At 38.1% G+C, this 22,376-nt stretch overlaps 2 protein-coding genes across 3 annotated transcripts in view; one reads left to right on the top strand and one right to left on the bottom strand.

Annotated features, from left to right (window-relative positions):
- Positions 1–883: 883 nt before the first annotated feature.
- LOC136237024 (Fanconi anemia group I protein-like) lies at positions 884–2,687 on the top strand. Of its 2 annotated transcripts, none has more exons than XM_066027278.1 (7): positions 884–1,005; positions 1,823–1,884; positions 1,933–1,992; positions 2,117–2,197; positions 2,245–2,339; positions 2,392–2,490; positions 2,541–2,687. In XM_066027278.1, the coding sequence occupies exons 5-7, from the start codon at positions 2,262–2,264 to the stop codon at positions 2,622–2,624; spliced, it is 261 nt and encodes an 86-aa protein (XP_065883350.1). In that variant the 5' UTR covers positions 884–1,005; positions 1,823–1,884; positions 1,933–1,992; positions 2,117–2,197; positions 2,245–2,261; the 3' UTR covers positions 2,625–2,687. The 2 variants fall into 2 exon arrangements, with proteins under 2 accessions (XP_065883350.1, XP_065883351.1); XM_066027279.1 differs by having other exon boundaries at positions 2,240–2,339.
- A 4,723-nt stretch (positions 2,688–7,410) lies between these two features.
- The window catches only part of LOC136236873 (protein mono-ADP-ribosyltransferase PARP14-like), a 290,930-nt gene continuing 275,964 nt past the window's right edge, over positions 7,411–22,376 (bottom strand). Inside the window, exons 19-20 of the mRNA XM_066027105.1 lie at positions 8,064–8,381; positions 7,411–8,014 (exon numbers count right to left, since the gene is read on the bottom strand). Of these exons, the coding sequence (XP_065883177.1) occupies positions 7,725–8,014; positions 8,064–8,381 (608 nt within the window). The 3' untranslated portion in view covers positions 7,411–7,724. The remainder of the gene's footprint in view (positions 8,015–8,063; positions 8,382–22,376) is intronic.

Genomic DNA, 22,376 nt, shown 5'->3' with positions numbered 1-22,376 from the left:
AACTATCATCAGTTTGTTAGATTAGCTATTATACTCCTTCAATGGGAACTTGAAAAGTTGGTAGGTTTTGAATTGTGAGACATTTGTCACAGCTATGTCTGAGCTGTTACGGGGTTGCTACTTATGCCACACTAACAGATGCTCCTTTCTGTGATCAATCATTTAGGTCCCATGACTGTAATGGTCTTGCTTATTATATTCTAATAGAACACTCACTATTGTGTGTTTTGTTAGCTTGAACAGGTACATAGCTGGGCGAAGAGTGTCTGCACAGAATGGAATCTGGGTATGGAGACTGTACATTTCTTTAATTTATAATCTACACACCACCAGAGAATGACATCAACCTTACTAAATCACTACTTCACCTCATGTTTGTTACTTCATCACGATTATCACCTGATCTCCCTATAGTATGTTCAATAGTACTCCATACTCTTATTAATGCTCACGTCTCAGCTACATCAACTATCACAAGATGTCCACTATCAACTGGGAGACATTGAAGAGGTATAAGATGGGTAATGTAATTTGTTATCATGTTTAACATCATTAGGATGTTGCAATTGTGGTTGATGAGAGTAAAAACTTCAGTATTGTGACACCTCGGACATCAGATGGGTGTGTTCTGGTTAGTTGGTTGTTGTCATGGTAATGTGGTTACCATAACAACACAGTCAATTATTTACCAACAAACTGAGCAAGCATCGGAGGTTGTTGATTGGTTCATTTCTCACCTCAAGGTAGAGAATTCACTACGTAGTCTCGCAGTAGTGGGTGTGTAACAATTTGACCAATAGAATTTCACTATTTATGGTGTCCACAAACTTGACATCTCTACAAGAGCTGGAAGGGGAGGAACCCATAGGAATGATATGTGATCGTCTAAGTTAGATAGTCAGTGTTCTACATGACATGGTGAGATCTGCTGATATTCCCAGTAAGAGCAGATCACAAGAATTGTTCAAGCGTCTTCAGAAATTCTACAGCATTGTTGAACAGCATGTGAGGAATGTATTGACTACATCATATTCTGGACACCTTGACCATGTGAATGTGTCCTTTATTAGTGAGGTTCAGGGATCTAAGTACTACTATGAATGGGACCATGGATGAGTGTCTTGATCATCATGGTGTCCTTTTTGATGAGTTTTGCTGTTCTAACTAATGTTACAGTGGAACCTGTTAATCAGGACACTCGAAAATGAGGACACCTGCATAATCTGGACACTTGGAAGTGGTCCCAAAGTATCCCTTAGCATGTAAACTATTCTGAAAAATCAGATCACCTTCATAATCAGGACACTTTTGGTTTGTTCAAGGCGTCCTTAATACACAGGTTTCACTTTAGTGCTGAAATGAATATTCTAATATTATGACTATTCGGTTGGCATGACATCATTCCATTCATTTACACATGGCATGATGTTATTTGGTTCATTAACACACCATTCAAACACTTTAGTACGTTGTGATCAGATGGATGAAGGCAACCTTGAAACTTGAGAAATGTGAACAAAGTAGCATAATTCATACTGAAAAATTCTATTTTAGAAATAGTGCTCAGGCTTTAACTTACTGCCCAACAAAGATGTTGGTGCTTATTCAGAATAATTTTCAAAAGTCAGTGTTTAGATCTGTGATTTCTTACTGTTCGTCAAATTTTAATTTGTCAAAACTGATTAATTGTGAATTTTCTTTTTGCCAATGTTTCCTGTTGCATGGTTCACAACTATTCAAGTAGTAAAAATTGCTATTCATTTTAGCACTAGCTCTGGCAATACTGAATGTACTCTCACTTTGTGTTTGCTTGTCTCTATAGCATTACACTTTGTACTGTCAAATTAAAGCCACCTGGAAATAGGGGACAACTTCAGACAACTGGTTAGGTGGCAAATAGCAGCCTTCATCATTACCTTGTTCCTTCACTAGATTGAACAAGTTGGCAGTAAACTGTCTCAACAAGTATACGCCTATATCACTTATAAGGAGGTGAATGTGTGTGTGTGTGTGTATGCAGAGTGTTTATTGTTAACGTGTATATATATGTATGTGTGTAGTGTAGTGTGTATATACTGTGACATGTGCTGTGTGTGTTCCCTACTGGTTACTACAGAGCATGGAAGTACAAGCAGAACCACAAGAAACCAGGGAAAAGAAGAAAGGAAAAGGAACATCAAAAAGTGGCACTAGAAAGGTACATTATAGATTCTTCTCACTACATTGGTTCATGTTGCAGGTTAGTGTAAAGCGAGACCTGCATGCGGTGTATTCCAGAGTTAATTTATGCCATTGAGCAGTTTGAGAAGGAACTAATCAAGTTGGGAAAGAAGACAAAGGTAAGTTGCCTCACCCATTCAACCCACTGTTACTCTCATACATTACTTACAGGAGAATCTGTTAAGCCACTTCAAGAGAAGCACTGCATGTGACTTCAGGATAGATGGTACTACAGTCAATGCCATCCTACAGGGTCAAGCTGATGATGAGGTGTGTGTACTGAACTGTGTACATCATGTGACCTCATGAACTGTATGTAGGAAGAAGATAACGGCAGTGGAGGGGACAGTCCTAAGGCTAAGAGGTTAAAACTAAGTATAGCATCTGATTCACCAACTGATTAATATAACCTGCTAGCTATAGATGATAATAAAATTTTATAATTGAATTACTGTTTTAGTACTGCATGGAGGCACCTAATGAGTTTTAGTAGGTCTAAAACTGTGTGCATGCACAACAAAGAACTTGTTCAACTAGCTATTTTTTCCTGGGGTACCAGAAACCCCTTTGAAATTTCAACTTGTGGGCTTGCAGCCAAAACAGCAGCCTATCTTAGTTTGGCACACAATGACTTTAAATAGGAGACTAACTTGAATTAAAGATTTAGCTTAAAGTATTCATTGAAAATTTGGATATGTTCTTAGATACCTGATAAGTCATATAAATGACATTTAGAAAATGATATGCATAATATGCTTTGATCTTTGGAGGATAATGAGGTCTTTAAAATCCACTAAGAGACCTGCTAGCAGGTTCTTAAAATGGTTAGAAACCTGCTAGCAGAAAAGACCTCAAGCATCACAAATCTCACTTTTGATCGTTGATTTGCAATGCTCCCTCCAAGCATAATCAGGCCGATAGCCTGCAGTGGGTGACCAGTCTACCAGGCCAACATGTGCTTAACCACTCTATTCATTCACCTAAAAGAATTCGATTATGGGAGATACAATGTAGTGTTGTATGTACATTTGTTACGATGAACGGAGAAGTCCAAAAATATCACGGAAAATTCTGTTAAGTGCCCATCTGTTTCTAGAGTGTTTTATGGCTGTTTTCGTGGTCTATTAAACTATGGATAGACTTGTCTATAATCTATGGTACGACATATAACCCAATCCCACAATGACTCCACCTATATGCCCATATATAATACATACATTTTCTAAGTCAGTTAGAGACCACGCCCTTGGATCTTCGTGCTAGGTCTCTAACCTACACTTAGGACCTGAAGGGAAGCATATTATTTTATAAAATGCATGAAAATGTCAATCTGCTAATATAAGATTTTATAGCATTTTAATGTTCAAAATTTGTCAGCAGCTGGGGGGGTTGTGATCCCAGACCCCTACATCTATGCATATAGTTCGCCTACCACTGAAATCTGGAAAACCACCTTGGATTATACCCCTATTCTTGGTGAGTAGTCTCTCTTGTTATGACGCCATCTTCATCCCTACCTCTGTTGCCATGGAATCAATTCATGATCTTTCATCACTTCCTCCAACCACCATTACAAAGCCAATGGTGATGGTACATGTTGCACTCATCTTGTATATCAAATAGGGAAACTATCTCTTTGAAAAAAGGAGATCGTTCAAAGCCATCAAACTATTGACCAATTTCACTTACCTCCATTGTAAGCAAAGTGCTAGAACACATTATCATCTCATATTATGAAACATCTTGAATCTAATAACATCTTACACAACTCTCAGCATGGTTTCAGACATAATCAATCATGTGAATCTCTGTTGTTAGTCCATGAACTTATGCACAATCACGACAACAACATCCAATCTGATATTATCTGGACAGATTTTGCAAAGGCTTTTGATAAAGTTCCGCATAAGCATCCATTATACAAACTCAAATGGTATGGAATTAGTGGGGAAATTCATCAATGGATTGACTCATTGTTAAGTAACCAATTGCAGAAAGTCACAGTTGAAGGTTCATTTTCAACTCCTACGTCAATTACCTCAGGTGTGCCACAAGGTACTGTTTTGGGCCCCCTTTTGTTCTTAACATATATCAATGACTTGCCTGACTACCTACCACATTGTACTATAAGATTATTACTGTATATTATACCAACCAATTCAATCTGAACTAGATTCTCTACTGTTGCAAAAGGACATTGACTCACTAATGGAATGGTGCAAATATTGATATATGTTGTTCTATGACCATCATGTTTATCATGTCAAACACTTCACTGTCCAGTGTTTCACACTGTAGTGTTACAATTCAGTCTGATCTTAAATGGAACAAACATGTTCAACAAATTACACAAAAAGCCAATAATTTCCTGTATGTTACAACAGAATATCAAGATAGCTTCAACCAAGACCAAGACCTTTGCATACCAGTCACTATAGTTAGATCGCAACTTGAATATGCAGCAATGGTCTGGTCACCATGGCAGTCCTATTTGATATTGAGAAAGTCCAACACCATGCAGCCAGATATGTAACAAATAATTATAGTCCATATATCAGTGTCTCACACCTCCTCCAATCACTTGGCTGGGAAACCTTAGAATCTCATCGTACCAATGCTAGACTGTCAATGTTCTATAAAATGATAAATCAATTGCAATAAATCGCAATACTATATTATAGTTATTATCACCAATATTCTGATGTCAATTTTACCAGAGGAACTAACAGTTACAAATTTATTCCATTTCAGATTTATTCCGTTTCATAGCCACAAAAACACATTTCAGAGCTCCTTTTTTCCCTAGACTGTCTATTGATCGATTCAAGTTATTACAGTGAAACCTCACTTAGTGGCCACCTCATTATTAAGGCCAGTGGCCACATACCACAGGACCATACTAGTAAAACAATGTTCCCTCAGTAAAGGGGCCAGCTGAGCAGGCATGCGTGCAGTCAAGGTATCACTGCAAAAGTAGCTGCTCTTAAGTGCATATTTAACTACTGAAAACTGTTACCCATTATTCTGGTAGAATACTTCATACTTTTCCAACCAAGTAATGCTGGAATAATTGGTACAGTGTATGTTCCTACCTTTCTCTGTGATAAACTCTACATAGTGTGTTTAGATCAATTGTACATTGCTGTTACAGCAACTAGGCAATTGCTGGCCATGGTTTGTTGAAAACCTCAATAATAAGGCCATTTTGTTTATGGCTGCATTAATGAGGTTTTCGATAATAGGGCCACCTCAGTAATAGGGCCACTTATCATGGGTCCCATATAGTAATGAGGTTTCACTGTAAATAATATTTTTTTGATTGTATGTAATTTATGTAATTTTTTTTTGTAATTGCTTTTTAATCTGTATGTATCCTTCAAATTGAAGTTGAATAGTAATGGAAAATTACAGTTATTCCATGTCAAGGAATTTAGTGTCACCACTCAGATCTTGTTGTATTTGTAGTACCTATGGTGTTCGTCACTCATACAAATATTTAGCCCCCTATACCACATAGTTTCTGATTTATAACCAAAAGTGTTTCATAAAAAATTGGTTTGTCTTAAATTACAAAATTGACTTTTACATTGTGTTTATATTTTAAAACAAAAATTTCACCAACTGAAGACTGTTGATTGAATTGATCCATAAATTATGGGATATCAACTTAATTAAGGTTCAAAAGTGCCACAACATGTTTAACATCTCTTGAACCCATTGTGATTCCACTACTCAAATATCCAACCATTCACTAAAGAAACTTTTTAAAAGTATAATGGTCAAAGTTTTCAATGGAGTGTTTTTGAACCTGATATCCCATAATTCATGAATATCTTGAAAGGTCTTCAATTGGTGAAAATTTTGCTTTAAATATCGTGTGTAAAGATACAGTCAATTTGTAACTCAAGACAATTTGTCAAGAAATATTCAAAATATTTGCGGTCATAAATCAGAAACTATGTGCAGTTAAATATTTGTATGAGTGATAAACACCATAGGTACTACCAAGCATTCATAATATGTTATGAGCTTTTGGTACTACAAACATGCCAAGTTTTGTCAAAATCTGAGAGGTAAACCAAAATTCCTTGTTGGTTTGACAGTTAATTGCATCTTCCGAAATGTCCGTATCTCTGAAACTGCATGTGTATAAATAACCTTGAAATAGCATAAAGAAATATTATTTCAACTACCATAATAGAATAGTCACTACTCTAATAGAGCAGTTATTTCCATAGTTCAGTTAATTGGTCTAATCTTTACAGTATTATATACATGAAGTGTTATTAATGTACATGTGTACATCAAATTACAGTGGAACCCCACTTAGCTATATGGATTCTTGGTCAACTCTTAATAGTGGCTATGGTGGTAGGCCTCAAACATTGATGAAGTGTTGTAGCTATAGATGCAACTACAATAGAAAGGCCATCTAATTATTAAGGCCATAAACCTTTCGTTTCCTTACCACAGGTGTTAACTGTACAAGCACAATTCAAGGTCTAAAGATATAGCGAATAGCTTTTCTGGTTAGACAGTGTGTATAACTGCATATTTGTTTGCAAAACACTTTCCTTAGATTGGCACTGAAAAATCCACATCTCCATGATGTACACCTCTATTATAGCATGCAAATGTATCAGTTTCAGATAAGAGATGTTATACCTTCAGCTGTCAATATATTAGAGATCTTGGTGGTTTTAAACTTCTTGCAAAAGTAGCTATTGACCTGAAACCAGTGTCACAATACTTTCATTGTGCCTTGGCATTATTTGTTAAACATAGCTTTCAGTATGACCTGAAATGTTTCCAATAAGTTGCTAAAAATATTTATTTAGTGGAATTTTCTGCCGACTGACTAACTGCCTGATGCCTTCAGACAAGCATAACTCAATAATTGCTAAGGCTATGCACTTAATTTTTTTTTACTGCTAGATGTTGCTTCAGCCTGACAGGTACCTTTTGGAATACTGCAGTACATACATACACTGTATGCATCATGGACCTACCTTTGCCCTCCTTATCAATTCCAGATAAATGAAATCAGGTTGACAGAGGAGAAGGTGACACTATTAGTGATGCTATGCAATAAAAACAGTCCCTTTCAGCCTGGTAATGGAATACAAGGCACTTCCCAGGAGGTACAGCACTCTTTGGATAAAAAAAAAGATGACTGCTGGAGGGCCCACCTTTGCATTCTGGTCTGCCATATCCACCTACAAGCTGGTAAGTGGTCTTCCATGTCTAGCATCTGTTGCTCTCTGCACCAAAGTAGGGATCTGTGCTGGTCTTCTATATTTGCATTTTCATCTCATCATTCAATTTTGACAGGAAAAGTATTACAAGTGTTAACAATGTATGTATGCATGTAAATATGGTGTATGTGTAACTAACGTACAGCAATACAATTACAGCAGCATGTCATACTTGGTGTATGTGCTTAAGCAAAGCAACCAAAAATGGTAATAACTAAGAGGTCACTATCAAGTAAACTAACTGGCTAACTACTTGAATGTAATCAAGTATTCAGGATAACACTGAGCATCATAAAATACCACAAATATGTCAGGGGAGCTCATGTTGTTCACCACTGAGTCATACAGTATTACGCTACTCTTGTTGGGATACATCGGTGGTGGAGTCTTCAACCCACTTCTACCAAGTGTATACTCTCCAGTGAGAACACGAGCTAAGAAGACGTGCCTGTTACCATTACTATCTGGAGGAGAGTATATAGTGTTTGCTGAATAACTTGCGTTTACTGTAAAATATACTCCATCACCGTAAGGAGCTGCTGTAGAACAAATACTTATGATGTTTACTTACAACAAGCCACCACTTACCATTTCTACTACTATAACTCCTGTTAAATCCATTATGATAAATATTCTCCACAACATCTGGACCACAAGCACTGTATAGTCTTCTCTCATTGATAGTACCAAGGGTGGTTATTTTGTCCATAAGTCCCTTACGAGCTGCATATTGAGCATACAGGGTAGGATTTTGTATTCGCTCAATTTTAACAATTGTTTGTCCAGAAACTGTAGCTTCAAAACCACTTTTTACTTCAGTGTATTCTATCTCATGAGTGTCCAGTAGAACTATTTTTGTTTGGAGATTATTGTTAATATCATCTCCCCATGTGGAAGGAAATTCAGCTAAACAGAAAAATCAATAAGTATCAGTAAGGTACAGTGAAAGGGCCACCAATACGATTAAAAAAATTGGTCTTAATAATGAGATGGTCTTATTAACAAGGTACTGAAGTATACCTTAGCTAAGTTTTGGACTAACTTATAATGAGGTATCTTATTAATGAAGTCATGAAGTACACCTTAGCTATGCTTGGGACCTACTTGACATGGTCACTTTAAAGGTGGTCTTATTAATAGGATCATGAATTATATCTTCGCTATGTGTCTGACCTACTTAACATGGTTACTATTATTATCAGCAGTAGTTACAGTGCAGAACCTACGTATATAGTATAAAAACACTGGTACAAATTAAGTACATAAATAGTGCTGTTAAATTGTGTATTTGAAGTTCTCAATACTGTCACTATTCACAATTAATGCAGGGAGGTAAAATGAGATGGTCTTATTAAGTGAGATTTCTCTGTAGTAAAATATCTCTTTACAATTTGGGGTTCAGCAAACATCCAAACGTTCACCAGGATATTCATTATAACACAGCCATATATATTATAGTTGATGTTAATTGTATGCATGTAGGTAGTAGTTGTAACATGGGCACGAGTAATTTGCCTGAAATATATGCATGAGCACGAGGGTGCAGCCTGAGTGCGAGTGCGTATATTTCAGGCAAATCACAAGTGCCCATGTTGCAACTAATATATTCCACTTAGGTGATGTGGGAAACTGCAGGAATGCTTTGCAAGTGTATTTACAGTTGAACCTGTTAATCCGGACTCTGGAAATCGCGGACACCTGTATAAAACGGCCAGCTCTGTAAAGCACCAAAATATTTATTTCACTACTCTACAAGTATTATAACCTTGAAAATACGGACACCTCTATAATCTGGACGGCAATAATTGTTCATGCTATATCACTTTATGGAAATATCCCTTCTTAATACAGACAGTTATAACACATCTACTTTATCCAAAAATTTCTGAAGTGTTTCTAAATACATAGGCTTTTCTCTAGTGCGGTTTCTTCGTGCCGGTTTTAAAAGTAGGTGTGGAAACTTTCTGAAAACACTGTGAATGCCTTTGTTGAGGGCTGTACAGTCTTTTAACAACTGAAAAACCAAGTGAAAAATGTTCGTTGCTGGTCTCATAGGCTATCTGGAATAGAGAATGCTTCGAGTTAAGAGGGGCATGTCTGACTTGGACGCATACCAAACTGAAGAGCAGCCTATAGCTAGTCTTTTGGCCATAGAATTTAAGCAAGAAAACATGATAGACCAACTATAAATCAACTACTTCTGTGTGTTAAATTTCTGAAGTTTTTCACTATTTACACCATGTAGCATCAGTACTACTGAAAACTATCTGTACTCTTACTTTAGTTATTTATTATAGATATACTATGTAGCTATATATGCTAGCTATGTATTATTGTGTCATGATTCACATTGTACAATCGATATGGATCTTTTGGGCTGTGCCTCTGGGTATTACCAGAGATGCTGCCTACCCAGTACTCAAATTCAAAACTACCAATGTTCCAAAAATTATGTAAAATTACATATTTTACTATTTAAACAAACCTGGAAATCCAGGACACCTCTATAATCAGGACACTTATAGCTGGTCCCAAGGTGTACGTATTATACAGGTTCCACTGTATATGGGACCATAGATAGTATCCATGTGAATTTTGATTGTGGATAATGTTGTAAGAGCAACAACAAGATGCTGCTGAGAGGCCAAACAAAGTGTATCAACATCAGTGTGCAGATTGCTTCGATTGTGAGTACGCAATTAAACACAGGAAGCCAAAATGTGAGCTGAACAGCTCATAATGCACTATAGTGTACTTACTATACTAGCCATGAATAAACTAAAGCGGTGAATATGTTTACAGCATTACAATGGCCTAGTCACTACATGTGGGTGACATCATGCCAGGTATCAAAACAGCAATATAAAGAGATTCAAGTGTACTAAAGTACTTACTTTACTAGCCATGAATACTAAAGTAGAGAATATGTTAACACTAATGGACAAATCAACTAAGCACTATGCCCAGTGTCTGGACATCATCAGGTGACTAGAACGCAATCAAAACAGCAATATAAACTAACCTGTGATCTTAAAACAACGAACTATCTCCTTCTCCAAGTCCACAACTTATCTATGCTTTGGCTCACTTTACAAAACTAAAACCTACTGTGAAGTGACATTATATTAAAGCAGAGGAGATCATACAGTTTCATCAAAGAAATTGGATGATTCATGAGAATGCTTAATGAGAAATGGAGGTAGTATATACAAGTTATATCCCTCTTGGGAGGGAGATATAAGTAGTAGTTGTAACATGGGCACTGGTGATTTGCCTGAAACTTGAAATATATGCATGAGTACGAGGGCACAGCCTGAGTGTGAGTGTGTATATTTTAGTCAAATCACAAGTGCCCATGTTACAACTAGTGCATAAACAAATGTTCTGAAATTTGAATGTTTGTTTGTTTGGAAGCATTTGAATACAAATTCATAACATTTGAATCCTGTATGCAGGTGCCTAATGTATATAATTAGTCACGTGCAACTGAAAATAGTACAGGACATGACGCGTGTCAGGTGTCAAGTTGTTAACATGTACTTCACTATTGTTTACAGTTAGTTAACAGCCTGTTGTCTGCAGTCAGGTGCATGTGAAGCCAAAAACGCTACACGAGCCAAAAACGCTACGCGCCAGGTGTGAGGTTGATTAGAGTGATAAACTTCTACTTTGCTGCTGTTTACACTCACTTTATTGTCTATATCAAAGAGTATTTCAACAAGTAAGTGCATAGAATCTTCACAACGATAGGTCTTACTCCTTAGATTCAGTAAATTAAACATTTTGATTGTGGGTTTTAAATATTAGAAACATTCGAATAATCCGCAGTTTTTCATTCATACATTCAAATGCTCAACTCTAGCATTTGTTTAGGCCATTCCAATTGGTATACCTGTTTCTGGTCCTGCTCACACTGAAAGGGGCATGCAGGCGGGCGAATTTTGTCAATATGTCATTATTATTATACTGTTAAAATCACTATATTAAAACTCTACTGGATACAGCTACATGACTATAATACATGCACTAGTATGAATTTTTATATACAACAAAGTAAAACCTACAAATGCTGACACATTTAGGCACCAATCACGAAATACAAACTAAATGGCTTCTAAAAACAATTTTTAAAAGCCATATACTACTGTTGCACTTACAATTAGCAACAATAACACTTACCAGAAAGCAATGCAACATGTGCCAATAAGCGGGATAGACATTAAGTAGAGTATGCGCATGTGTAAAGAGCAGCAAGATCGTAATAATAGCAATTAATGATGACTAATCAAGAAATTTTGGTATTTAGATGCGGGCGGGGGACCAGATACCAGTATACCAATTGGATTGGCCTTATGCACTAGTTACAACTAATATATTCCACTTGGGCAACTCACCTGCAAGTGTGGGAAACTGCAGGAATGCTTTGCAAGTGTATTTATATGGGACCATGTGAATTTTGATTGTGGATAACACCATAAGAGCAACGACAAAGTGCTGCTGAGAGGCCAAACATACCAAATAATTATTGTCTCGAATTTACAGCCTGGGCATTTATTTCCTTCAAGCAACTTTTTAACCTGGCTACTAAACGTGACTGGCTACTATATGAGACCGGCATTTATATACCTGATCAGCATTCCCGAGTCAACTTCATACCTTGGTGTTGCACTCTCCTGGACTCTCTTTGATGTTTCCCTCAGCATATTTCACAGATTCAAGCTTAAAAGGAACTTTATAAAAATAATGTTCTTCATTTCATCGTTTAAAACACCGCCCAGTATTGTTAAAAATAATGACTGCACTAGATGTTTATTTGAGACCCAGCATTTATTATTGTTATGATGCTGTATACCTCCAGGGACTAAATGAGACCAGGCGTTTATAAGAGTTTGAGGCAATACGGTAAGTGTATCGACACGGACGTGCAGATCGCTTTGATTGTGGGTACGCAATTAAACACAGGAAGCCCAAATGCAAGCTGAACAACTCATAATGAAGCTTAAGGTGGCGGTATACTGGATATAATGGTTAGACTAAGAATGGCTTCATTAACCATGAGATCTATTCATACCTGTTAATTGAACCAGGCATGATGTAATATTAGTAATGGCTACTCAAGAATTGCGTGTGAAGTGATGTGTTACTGATATGAAAATAAGCGATTGTGCTGTATGCCATTGCTGCCTACTTGTTAAATACAGCAGGATTACAAAGCAGTGATCAGCTAGGACATTCTCCTTTATTAAATGGTGAGCACCGGGGGCGGATCTAGGATTTTTTGAAAGGGGGGGCTAAGCTGGACAGGGACGTAGTTAAATAGACAGACATTAGAAGATACCAAGCTTTCACAAAGGCCCTAGTGGTAAGATTCATGGTCAAATTAGCTATTTGGAATAATGACTACATTATTGTGCTTCGCACACTAGCATGCAAAGCATGCCAACATAGGGGGATCTGGGGACATGCATCCTCAGAAAATTTTTGAAAATTAGGCCCTCTAAAAGTGAATCAGAGTGGGTTTTTAGCAGTTTTTCAGTGGAAAATAAACTTTTCCAATTGTTACGGGCAGCAGGACGAAGGATCAATGTTCCGCTGCATTTTCACCTCAAACACCTGTTATTAGCTTTTAATTACGCATGCGCATGATACAACCACAACACTCCTTCCCTACAAAGCTCCCTCCCTACAAAGCTCCCCCCACATGTGTACAGTAAAAAAAATAATTACAGACACATGGATACAAAAAGGAGTAGCTAATACCTAAAGTACATAACACAAAGAAAATGGGAAGGAAATAAAGTCTTAGCCTAAGTGTCATAAAACTATAATGTACAATGAATTAAACACAATGTGTTCCTTACATAGCCCTTGACAGAGCATCGGCGATAACATTATCTCTATCCTTGATGTGATGGATCTCCAAGTTGTACTTTTGCAGGGCCAAATGCCAAAGAATCAGTCTCTGGTAACTGTTCTTCATCCGATTGATAAAAACTAGAGGATTGTGGTCAGTATAGACCTTCACTGGAGCCACAGTACAACTAAGGTAGACATTGAAGTGTTTTAATGAAAGTAACAGTGCTAAAGTTTCTTTCTCTATAGTGGAATACTTGCTTTGGTGTTCATCAAACTTCGTAGAATAATAGCACACTTGGTAGTCAATGCCCTGATCATCCTCCTGTTGAAGAACAGACCCTGCTCCCACATCACTGGCGTCCACAGCCAACTTGAATTGCTTGCCAAAATCTGGCGCTACAAGTATAGGGTTGGAATATAAAATAGCTTTAACTCGTTCAAATGCTTGTTGACAAACAGAGGACCACACATACGGTTCACGTTTCTTCAACAGATTTGTCAAAGGAGCAGTCACTACAGAAAAATTCCTGCTATAATATCCTGCCATGCCTAAAAAACGCATCAGTTCTTTCTTATTTACTGGAACACAGAAATTTTGAATTGCATCTACCTTAGACATAACTGGCCTGACTTGACCTTGACCAACTACATACCCTAAGTATGTGACATGAACATGGCCAAACTCACTCTTCTTAAGGTTGAGCATTAGATTGGCTGCTGCTAATGTGGTAAAGAGTGTACGAAGGTGGAGAGGTGTTCTTCCCATGTGTCACTATACACAATTACATCATCAATATAGCGCTCACAACCGTCTAGATGTGGCAGTAACTGGTTAATAAGCCGCTGAAAGGTGGCTGGAGCGTTTTTCATGCTGAAAGGCATTACCTTGTACTGGTACAATCCTTGAGGGGTGAAAAAGGCTGACAATCTTTTGGCTCATTCTGTGAGAGGTACTTGCCAATATCCCTTTAATAGGTCAAGTTTACTGACAAATTTCGCTGGTTTAATTTGGTCAGCATCCTTATCGTATGAATCCATCAAAATTACAACATCTAACAAAGGAAGTAGAATATATGCTACGTAATGGTATCATTGAACCTAGCTTGAGTGAATGGAGCTCACCCTGTGTATTAGTACCAAAACCTGATGGAAGTTATCATTTCTGCACAGATTTTAGACGTCTCAATGCTGTAACTGTGACAAATTCCTATCCAATCCCGAGGATAGATGACTGTATAGACTGTTTGCAGGGAGTAGTATCACCTACATTGACATCATGTTGTATGACTGTGGTTCTACCTGGTGTATCTGGAAACAATACTTTAAACTCTTCCAATAGTGCAACTAATTCCTTTCTCTCATTCAAGGCAAGTGATTCAGTTTCTTATCCAAGTTGGATAGAACATCGGAATTTATAAGCCTGAGTTCATGTTGAATTGTGTCCTCCTCAACAGTGCTTTTCATACTGACAGATACAGCTACAGGTTTTGTAGAATACTGTTTAGCAGATGTCACAGATGGGCTATAATACTCTTTTAGCATATTTATATGGCACAATCGTCTACTCTTCGGCTGCTCAGGAGTCTGGATCACATAATTAACATTATTTACCTTCTCTTCTATGACATAAGGACCACTGGAGTGGATGGCCAGGGATAAGCAACAACATTAGGACCTTATCACCTGGTTTGAAACTTCGGTTGTGTGCCCTCCTGTCGTACCACACTTTCATCCTCTGCTGAGCTGCTTTCAAATTCTGCTGGGCTAACTTACACACAGTTGACAACTTAGTCCAGAGGTCACTTACATAGTCCAATAAACTCAATGAAGTGCCTTCAGTAAGCCATTGTTCCTTAAGAAGCTTCAGTGGGCCACGCACAGTCCTGCCAAATACCAATTCACAAGGGCTAAATCCAAGCGACTCCTGGATTGATTCCCTGGCAGCAAACAATACTAAATGAACGCCTTCATCCCATTCTTTTTCTTCTTCCAGACAATACTTCCTGAGCATGTTCTTCAACGTCTGGTGGAAACGTTCTAGAGCTCCCTGAGATTGTGGATGATAGACACTGGACTTGAATTGCTGAATACCCAACTGATGTGACACTTGCTGGAAAAGACCAGACATGAAATAAGAACCTTGGTCTGACTGAATAGTCTGTGGGAGACCAAAAAGAGTAAAAAAACTTTACAAGAACTTTAATTATTGTCTTTTCCTTTATGTTCCTCAGAGGAACAGCTTCAGGAAAATGAGTTGAGGTGCACATAATTGTCAATAAATATTGATTACCTGCCTTAGTCTTAGGCAAAGGGCCAACACAGTCTATCGTGACTTTAGAGAATGGCTCAGAAAGCAGGTATAGGCCTCAGCAGGGCTATAGGATTCTTTTGGTTGGGGTTTCTAACCACTTGGCACACATGACACTCTCTACAAAATTTTCTTATGTCACTCCTGATTCCAGGCCAATAAAAATGAGACAGGATTCGACTGCATGTCTTGCTTACTCCTAAGTGTCCAGCCAGAGGACCAGAATGAGCTAGCTTCATCACTTCCACCCAACAGTTCTGTGGTACTACTATCTGATAGGTTGTTTCCCATTCATTGGATGATGGAGCAGTTGGTGATCTTCACTTTCTCATCAAAACTCCATTCTTCATAAAGTACGACACTGGACTATCTCTCACTTTGTGTTCCTCACCTGCATATTGTGCAATGGCTCGTAACTCAGGATCTGTTTGTTTATCCTTAATCAGCTGTTCTCTAGTCAGTGGTGGGCCAGCATCAGGAGTAACACTGTTCTCATCACTGGGAAGGTCATTACTCATCTCTGGAAGTTGCTGTATATCACAAGACATTGGGCTCTCACTAGTGGATATTGGACTCTCACTATTTGACACTGGAACCACCCTAGACTTCTCAGCTTCTATCTGCTTAGCCATGGCTTGGGTGACTGCACAGGCCAGAAAAACCTCTGACATCTCAATACCACTGTCATCTGATACTACACTCAAACAAGGTTTGGGGGATACACATGGATCTGCCATGACACGATCACCAGCTAAGTCATTCCCAAGGATTAGGGAGATTCCTTGGACTGGGAGAGAGGCTACAATCTCAACCATCACTGGTCCAGATACCAAGCTTGACTGTAAGTCCACTATGTGCAAGGGCACACTCGCCACTCCAGATTTAATCCCTTGAATCAAAACACTACTGCCTGTAAATGACTGTTCATTCAAAGGTAAAACATCCTTCACCAACAGTGATTGGCTGGCACCAGTATCTCTTAAAATCTTAATACTACTGGAGGTATCCATCCCCACAAGTGACACTCTACCTTCAGAAATAAAAGGTGCAAACTCATTCTCTTCATTAGTCTCTTCTATAGCAGGGTATTGACTCTTCTTGACATCTGGCTTCATAATCACCAAATCTGCCTTCTGGGTCTTCTCTTTCTTTTCTAGAGCCCAACACTCAGACATGATATGTCCCTTACGCTTGCAGTAACGGCAGGTAGGTCCAGGAAATAATCTGTTCCCCTTCTTGGTACCATTGATCATTATTCCTCAGGTTATAGTGACCCCCTTGACCTTGGCCAGGCCCATTACTATTTCTACTGGGAGGTGACGGACAGCTCTTTGGGTCTACAGCTCCTAATTTAGGAGAGAAAACTCTTTGGTGCGTCAACGTATACTCATCTGCCAAAACAGCAGCTTGCTGGAGTGTCTCAGCTTTGTGCTCATCTAATAAGTCTTGACCTCATTAGACAAACAATTCTTAAATTCTTCCACCAATAGCAATTGCCTTAACTTTGCAAAATCTCCACCGACATTCTGGGAAGCACACCATCTGTCAAACAGATGTTCTTTATCCCGAGCAAATTCAACAAAAGTTTGTTTGTTACCCTTTGAAGTGTTTCTAAATTTCTGTCTGTATGCTTCGGGAACAAGCTCATACGCTCTCAAAATAGACTCTTTAACTATTGTGTACCTGGCACTCTGCTCAACAGGAAGGGCTGAATAAATCTCTCTGGCCTTTCCAATTAATACACTTTGTAATAACACTGTCCAGAATTCTTCTGGCCACTTTAGGCTGGCAGCAATTTTCTCAAAATGCATAAAATATTTATCCACCTCTACTTCCTGAAAAGGCGGTACAAAATGAATGTACTTTCCAACATCTACAACTGCCTCTGTGTCTACAGGAGTAGCTACTTTACTCTTAGCCTTCTCTAATTCTATCTCTTTGGCCTTGTATTCTATTGCTAGCTCCTACTCCCTTATTTCTAGCTCCCTTAACTTTAACTGTATCGACTTATCTCTTTCCTGTAGCTCAAGCTTCTTAAGCTCTAGAACATCTTCTCGACTTGCATTTGCACTTTCCAGTTCTTCTTCGGACAGGAGCTCCTCCTCAGTTAAATAGCTTAACACTACCTTCTTGACTTCTCCCTTACCCATCGACGATGTGACTGACAGCTTGTAATGTTGAGCAACTAGCAACAATTCAGCCTTCTTGAGGCTATTAAAGACTTCCAAAGTTGGACTAGCTGCGAAACTCTCTACTTCGAACGACATGTTAATAATAGTATTCGAATTAACTCCAGCGACGAACACGTAACAATAAGTAGTTAAACACCAGTGACCAGTAGTGATTAGCAATCAATTAACTAAGAAATTAACAGCTGTTTACTCCAATTATCTAATTAGTGCCCGCTACATGTGATAATCCTCTTGCCAATCACAAGCAATCTACAGGAACCAAAGAACACGAAGAACAACAGAATCGGTCGTATAAAATATTTTACAGGTACCATTAACCTGGTACCAAGGACTTTAAGACTAGCGGTCTGGGCTAACCCAACAACTGCGATGAAAATTGGCTGATGAATCCACTCCACAACAAATCGGTGGCAATGTAGCTCCCGGACAAGCCCCAAAAGTTATTATGGGCACGATTGGACGCAGGGCGAAGGATCAATGTTCCACCATGTTTTCACCTCAAACACTCATTATTAGCTATTAATTACGCATGTGCGTGATACAACCGCAACACAATAAATCAAGGCAGATTGCAATATTCATTGAGTAGCTAGCTATCATGCATGCATGATAATCTTTTCGTTTGTAGCTAGCTATATGCCATAATGCATCAGCTTCTCTTAGCCATGCTGTAATCAGCTAAATCTGTGAGGAAGGAACATGTATAGCTAAGTAGTAGTAGTGTTGAATGTCAAAAATATTAGTATGCATGCTCTTTAGCCTAGTGACACTTTGTTACAGTAGCCTTAACATCAATAAGTGTACTGAAAAGCAGAATACAGTGAAGGGTGCTAGTAGCTATTAGCTAGTCCACTGGAAATCCTTAGCAAAGTGTAACTATATTTGCATTTATGGGCTTTCTGAATTTGCTGTTGTGATAGTCAATTTATTTCTGAATCTGCTGGGTTATGAAGACTAAAGCACCATAACCCACAGCATGGGGTCATATCAGAAGGTAACTGATACAGATTTTACATTCATAGACAAAAGTGGGTGAATATGTTATAGCTTATGAGACAATAAATTACCAAAAGACTACAGTTTGAAATGGTAGCTACATAAGCTGATAACTCTAACCAATTAAATCAACTAACACTTTTTGAATCACATAATTCATTTTAAAATATAAAAACCACACTAATCACCTCTTATAGCCATAATGGAAAGCAGTGCTAATTATTTGAATGACACAAAACCCACAAGTAAAACTTTTGTAACTGGAGATGTAACCCATAATTGAAACCTGTTTTTTGAAGAACTCTTGAGGAAAAGGAAGCTATACTCTCCTGGAACAGAGTTGAACAATAGGTATAGTTACATAGACATTATTTGTGTTAGTAGTGATACATAGGTCCTGAAATAAGTCTGCTATTGATACACATAGAAGATTTAGGGTTTTATTGGCCAAGTACTAACTTAGAAAGGAATGGGGGGCTATAGCCCCCCCCCAGCCCCCTCCCTAAATCCACCCCTGAGCACCAATAAGAATATTGTGATTAAATTGCTATGTACTTGACAAATGGAAGGCTTGTTAATATAGTTTACTGTACACCAGTGACATTTACAATACTATAATGTTTATAATCTGACTATCTGTAAAGTTTAAAGTTCATTGTAAACCACTGTCAAAACTCATGTATATTTTCTTCCATTCCTCTGACACCCATTTAGTTTGTTCTATTATCCCAGCTTGTGGGGATGCCAGTTCAGGAAGAATGGCTGTAAAGTAAAAGTTTCTTAGCTTAGGCAGTACTATTGATTTAAAGTTTGGGTCTGCCACAATTCTTTCTATATGCAAGGATTTTGTTAGTACTACCAAATTACACCACTGTCTAGTAATGCAAAACAGTGCACATTGAATTTGACAGTAGCAATCATGGCCCCTTTTAAGTTGAAGTTTGCCATCACTATTTATTTCCAAACAGAATGTTTTAATGGTAGCAGCAGCTTCTTGCTGTGTAATATCTCTTACTTCATAAGGGTTCTTGAGCTCTACTAATCCTTGTAATAGGTCTTCCAATTGATCAAATACTAACCCATCAGGGCTAGCTGCCAACCAAGGGTTGGAGACACTCACCACCAGCCCACTATATTCAAAAGTAAAATGAGGTGAAACAGCCTGTTTGACCTTTAAATATTCTGCTCTGCTAACATCTTCTTGAAGCAAGCTCCATTCTGTTGCCCTATTGCCATGAAACGTTGAGTACAGGAGTTGTTTCACCTTAGTAGCTACTTTTGTACTTGATCTACGCTTGGCAATTTGTCCCACATTAGATGAAGTTATTCTATTCCGTTGTTCTTCTAGCCAGCTGGCTTCACATTCACCATTACTTTGTCCCATAGCCTTCGCATAAATCTGCTTGGCTGACACCTCTGTAACTTTTACATGAGCTTCATAGTAGGAAACCATAACATCATGTAGTTTATCAGTAGACAGATCTGCTGGCACCTCAGCAGCATTTGGCTGACAAGGCTGAGGGAAGTAGCACGGGTCGTGTTTTGGTGATGTAGCAGCATCTTAAAAATTACAAGGTTAGTAATTTGCTTGTATTTATGTCTTACTAGTTTACTTTGCTGCTGGTCACTGTATGTTAGCTAACTCTATCGTGTACCACTGCAGTTGGAGCTGAATGTGTCTTGGTTTGATCGTTAACTGACGCGAAGTGGTTTTTTGTCACCCAAAGTTGCCGTGATGCTACTCGGCTAGTAAGCAATGCACTTTTCTGATTTTATATAATAAAGTAGAGAATTTCCTGAACTTTCGTTTGCTCTATAGTGTTTTTGTATATGATAAAAATCCGGATGCTGGCGCTTAGATTTGTAGAGCATGTATTCTACCAGAAATCCTATGGCTTCCAGTATAAAGTACTTACTATACTAGCCATGAATAAACTAAAGCAGTGAATATGTTTACAGTACTATAATGGTCTAGTCAATTAAGTGCCATACCCAGTCACTACATGTGTGTGTGACATCATGCCAGGTGTCAAAACAGCAATACAAAGATGATTCAAGTGTACTAAAGTACTTACTTTACTAGCCATAAATAAACTAAAGTAGTGAATTGGCCAAATCAATTAAGTGCTACGCCCAGTGTCTGGACATCACCACATGACTAGAATGCAATCAAAACAGTAATATAAACTTAAAACAATGAACCATCTTCTTCTCCAAGTCCACAACTTATCTATGCTTTGGCTCACTTTACAAAACTAAAACCCACTATCAATCCTGTGAAATGTTGCTATATTAAAGCAGAGGAGATCACACAGTTTCATCAAAGAAATCAGATGATTTCTGAGAATGTTTGGATTGCATTAATAAGAATAGGAGGTAGTATGTACAAGATATAATATTATCCCTCCTAGGAGGGATGTAACTTATATACTACCTTTATTTCTCGTTAATGCATTCCTGAGCATTGATAGCAGTGCTATTATACCACTTATACACCTTCTCTTCCCTTTGAAGTGAGGTGTGAAAGTGGTATATCTTGTATTTAAATCCCAGTATGTGGAAGTGTCAAAGTACCGTGCTGGGCGATAACTACCATACAGCTAGACAGAGTGGCTCTGCTATTGTACGATAAATTAGTTATCACCCAGTGGTAGCTAACTTATCACCCTGTAATGGAGCCACTAAGACTTGTTTGTGACATTATAACAACCACAAATGGTATTGTTTTCCAATGGAACAAAGAGCCAAATATGGAAATATTAATACAAAAACACACCAGTACAGCACTTAAACCTTCTAAATCTTACAAGAAAACAAGTAATCCTTTACACAGAGTAACACTAGTATAAGTTACCAATAGGATAGTTCAAGTCGATTTTCACTTTCCAGTGGTCACTACAATGAAGAACCAACTTTTTTTGATAATCTCTAGCTTCATCGTTCTATCTCGGACTAATGGTAGCCAGTTTCCGGTATTTTTATCCTTTGCACACCATGCTACACCACTACATCAAGTTCTGACGAAGGCAAATTGTACCTGGAACTGCTGCTTTGTAAAATCGCCCTTCGCTACAGCTTATAGTCAGTTCATAGTCTCTCTCCAGTAGCTATGAAGCACAATTAGGATGAAACCTTGAGCACAGTGATAGGAACTTGCAGGAACTCAAACCGGAACTCAATTTACTATCTGTAAACTCCTGCACACTCCTGCACACTGGGATTTAAAATAGTTATGTCCCATATACTCAGATGATATCATTGTTATTACACTTGTCCTCGGCCCTTGGACTCATGTAAATACAATGATATCACCCTTGTAACTATAACATACTACCTCCATTTCTCGTTAATGCATTTCTGAGCACTGATAGCAGTGTTATTATACTATTTATACACCTTCTCTTCCCCTTGAAGTGAGGTGTGAAAGTGGTATATATAATACACAGTCAATTGCAGAATTCTTGAAAAAGTATGCCGCACTGTGAGTGTTTCCGTAACATTCCTTGTGAGTAAATTTTATTGTCCTTGCCACGGATTCAGCAGCAATTG

The sequence above is a fragment of the Dysidea avara genome, chromosome 10 (genome assembly GCF_963678975.1).
Source record: "Dysidea avara chromosome 10, odDysAvar1.4, whole genome shotgun sequence".
Lineage (NCBI taxonomy): Eukaryota > Metazoa > Porifera > Demospongiae > Dictyoceratida > Dysideidae > Dysidea > Dysidea avara.
Note: the sequence above shows the minus strand (reverse complement) of the source record. Positions and strands in the feature narration are given on the sequence as shown.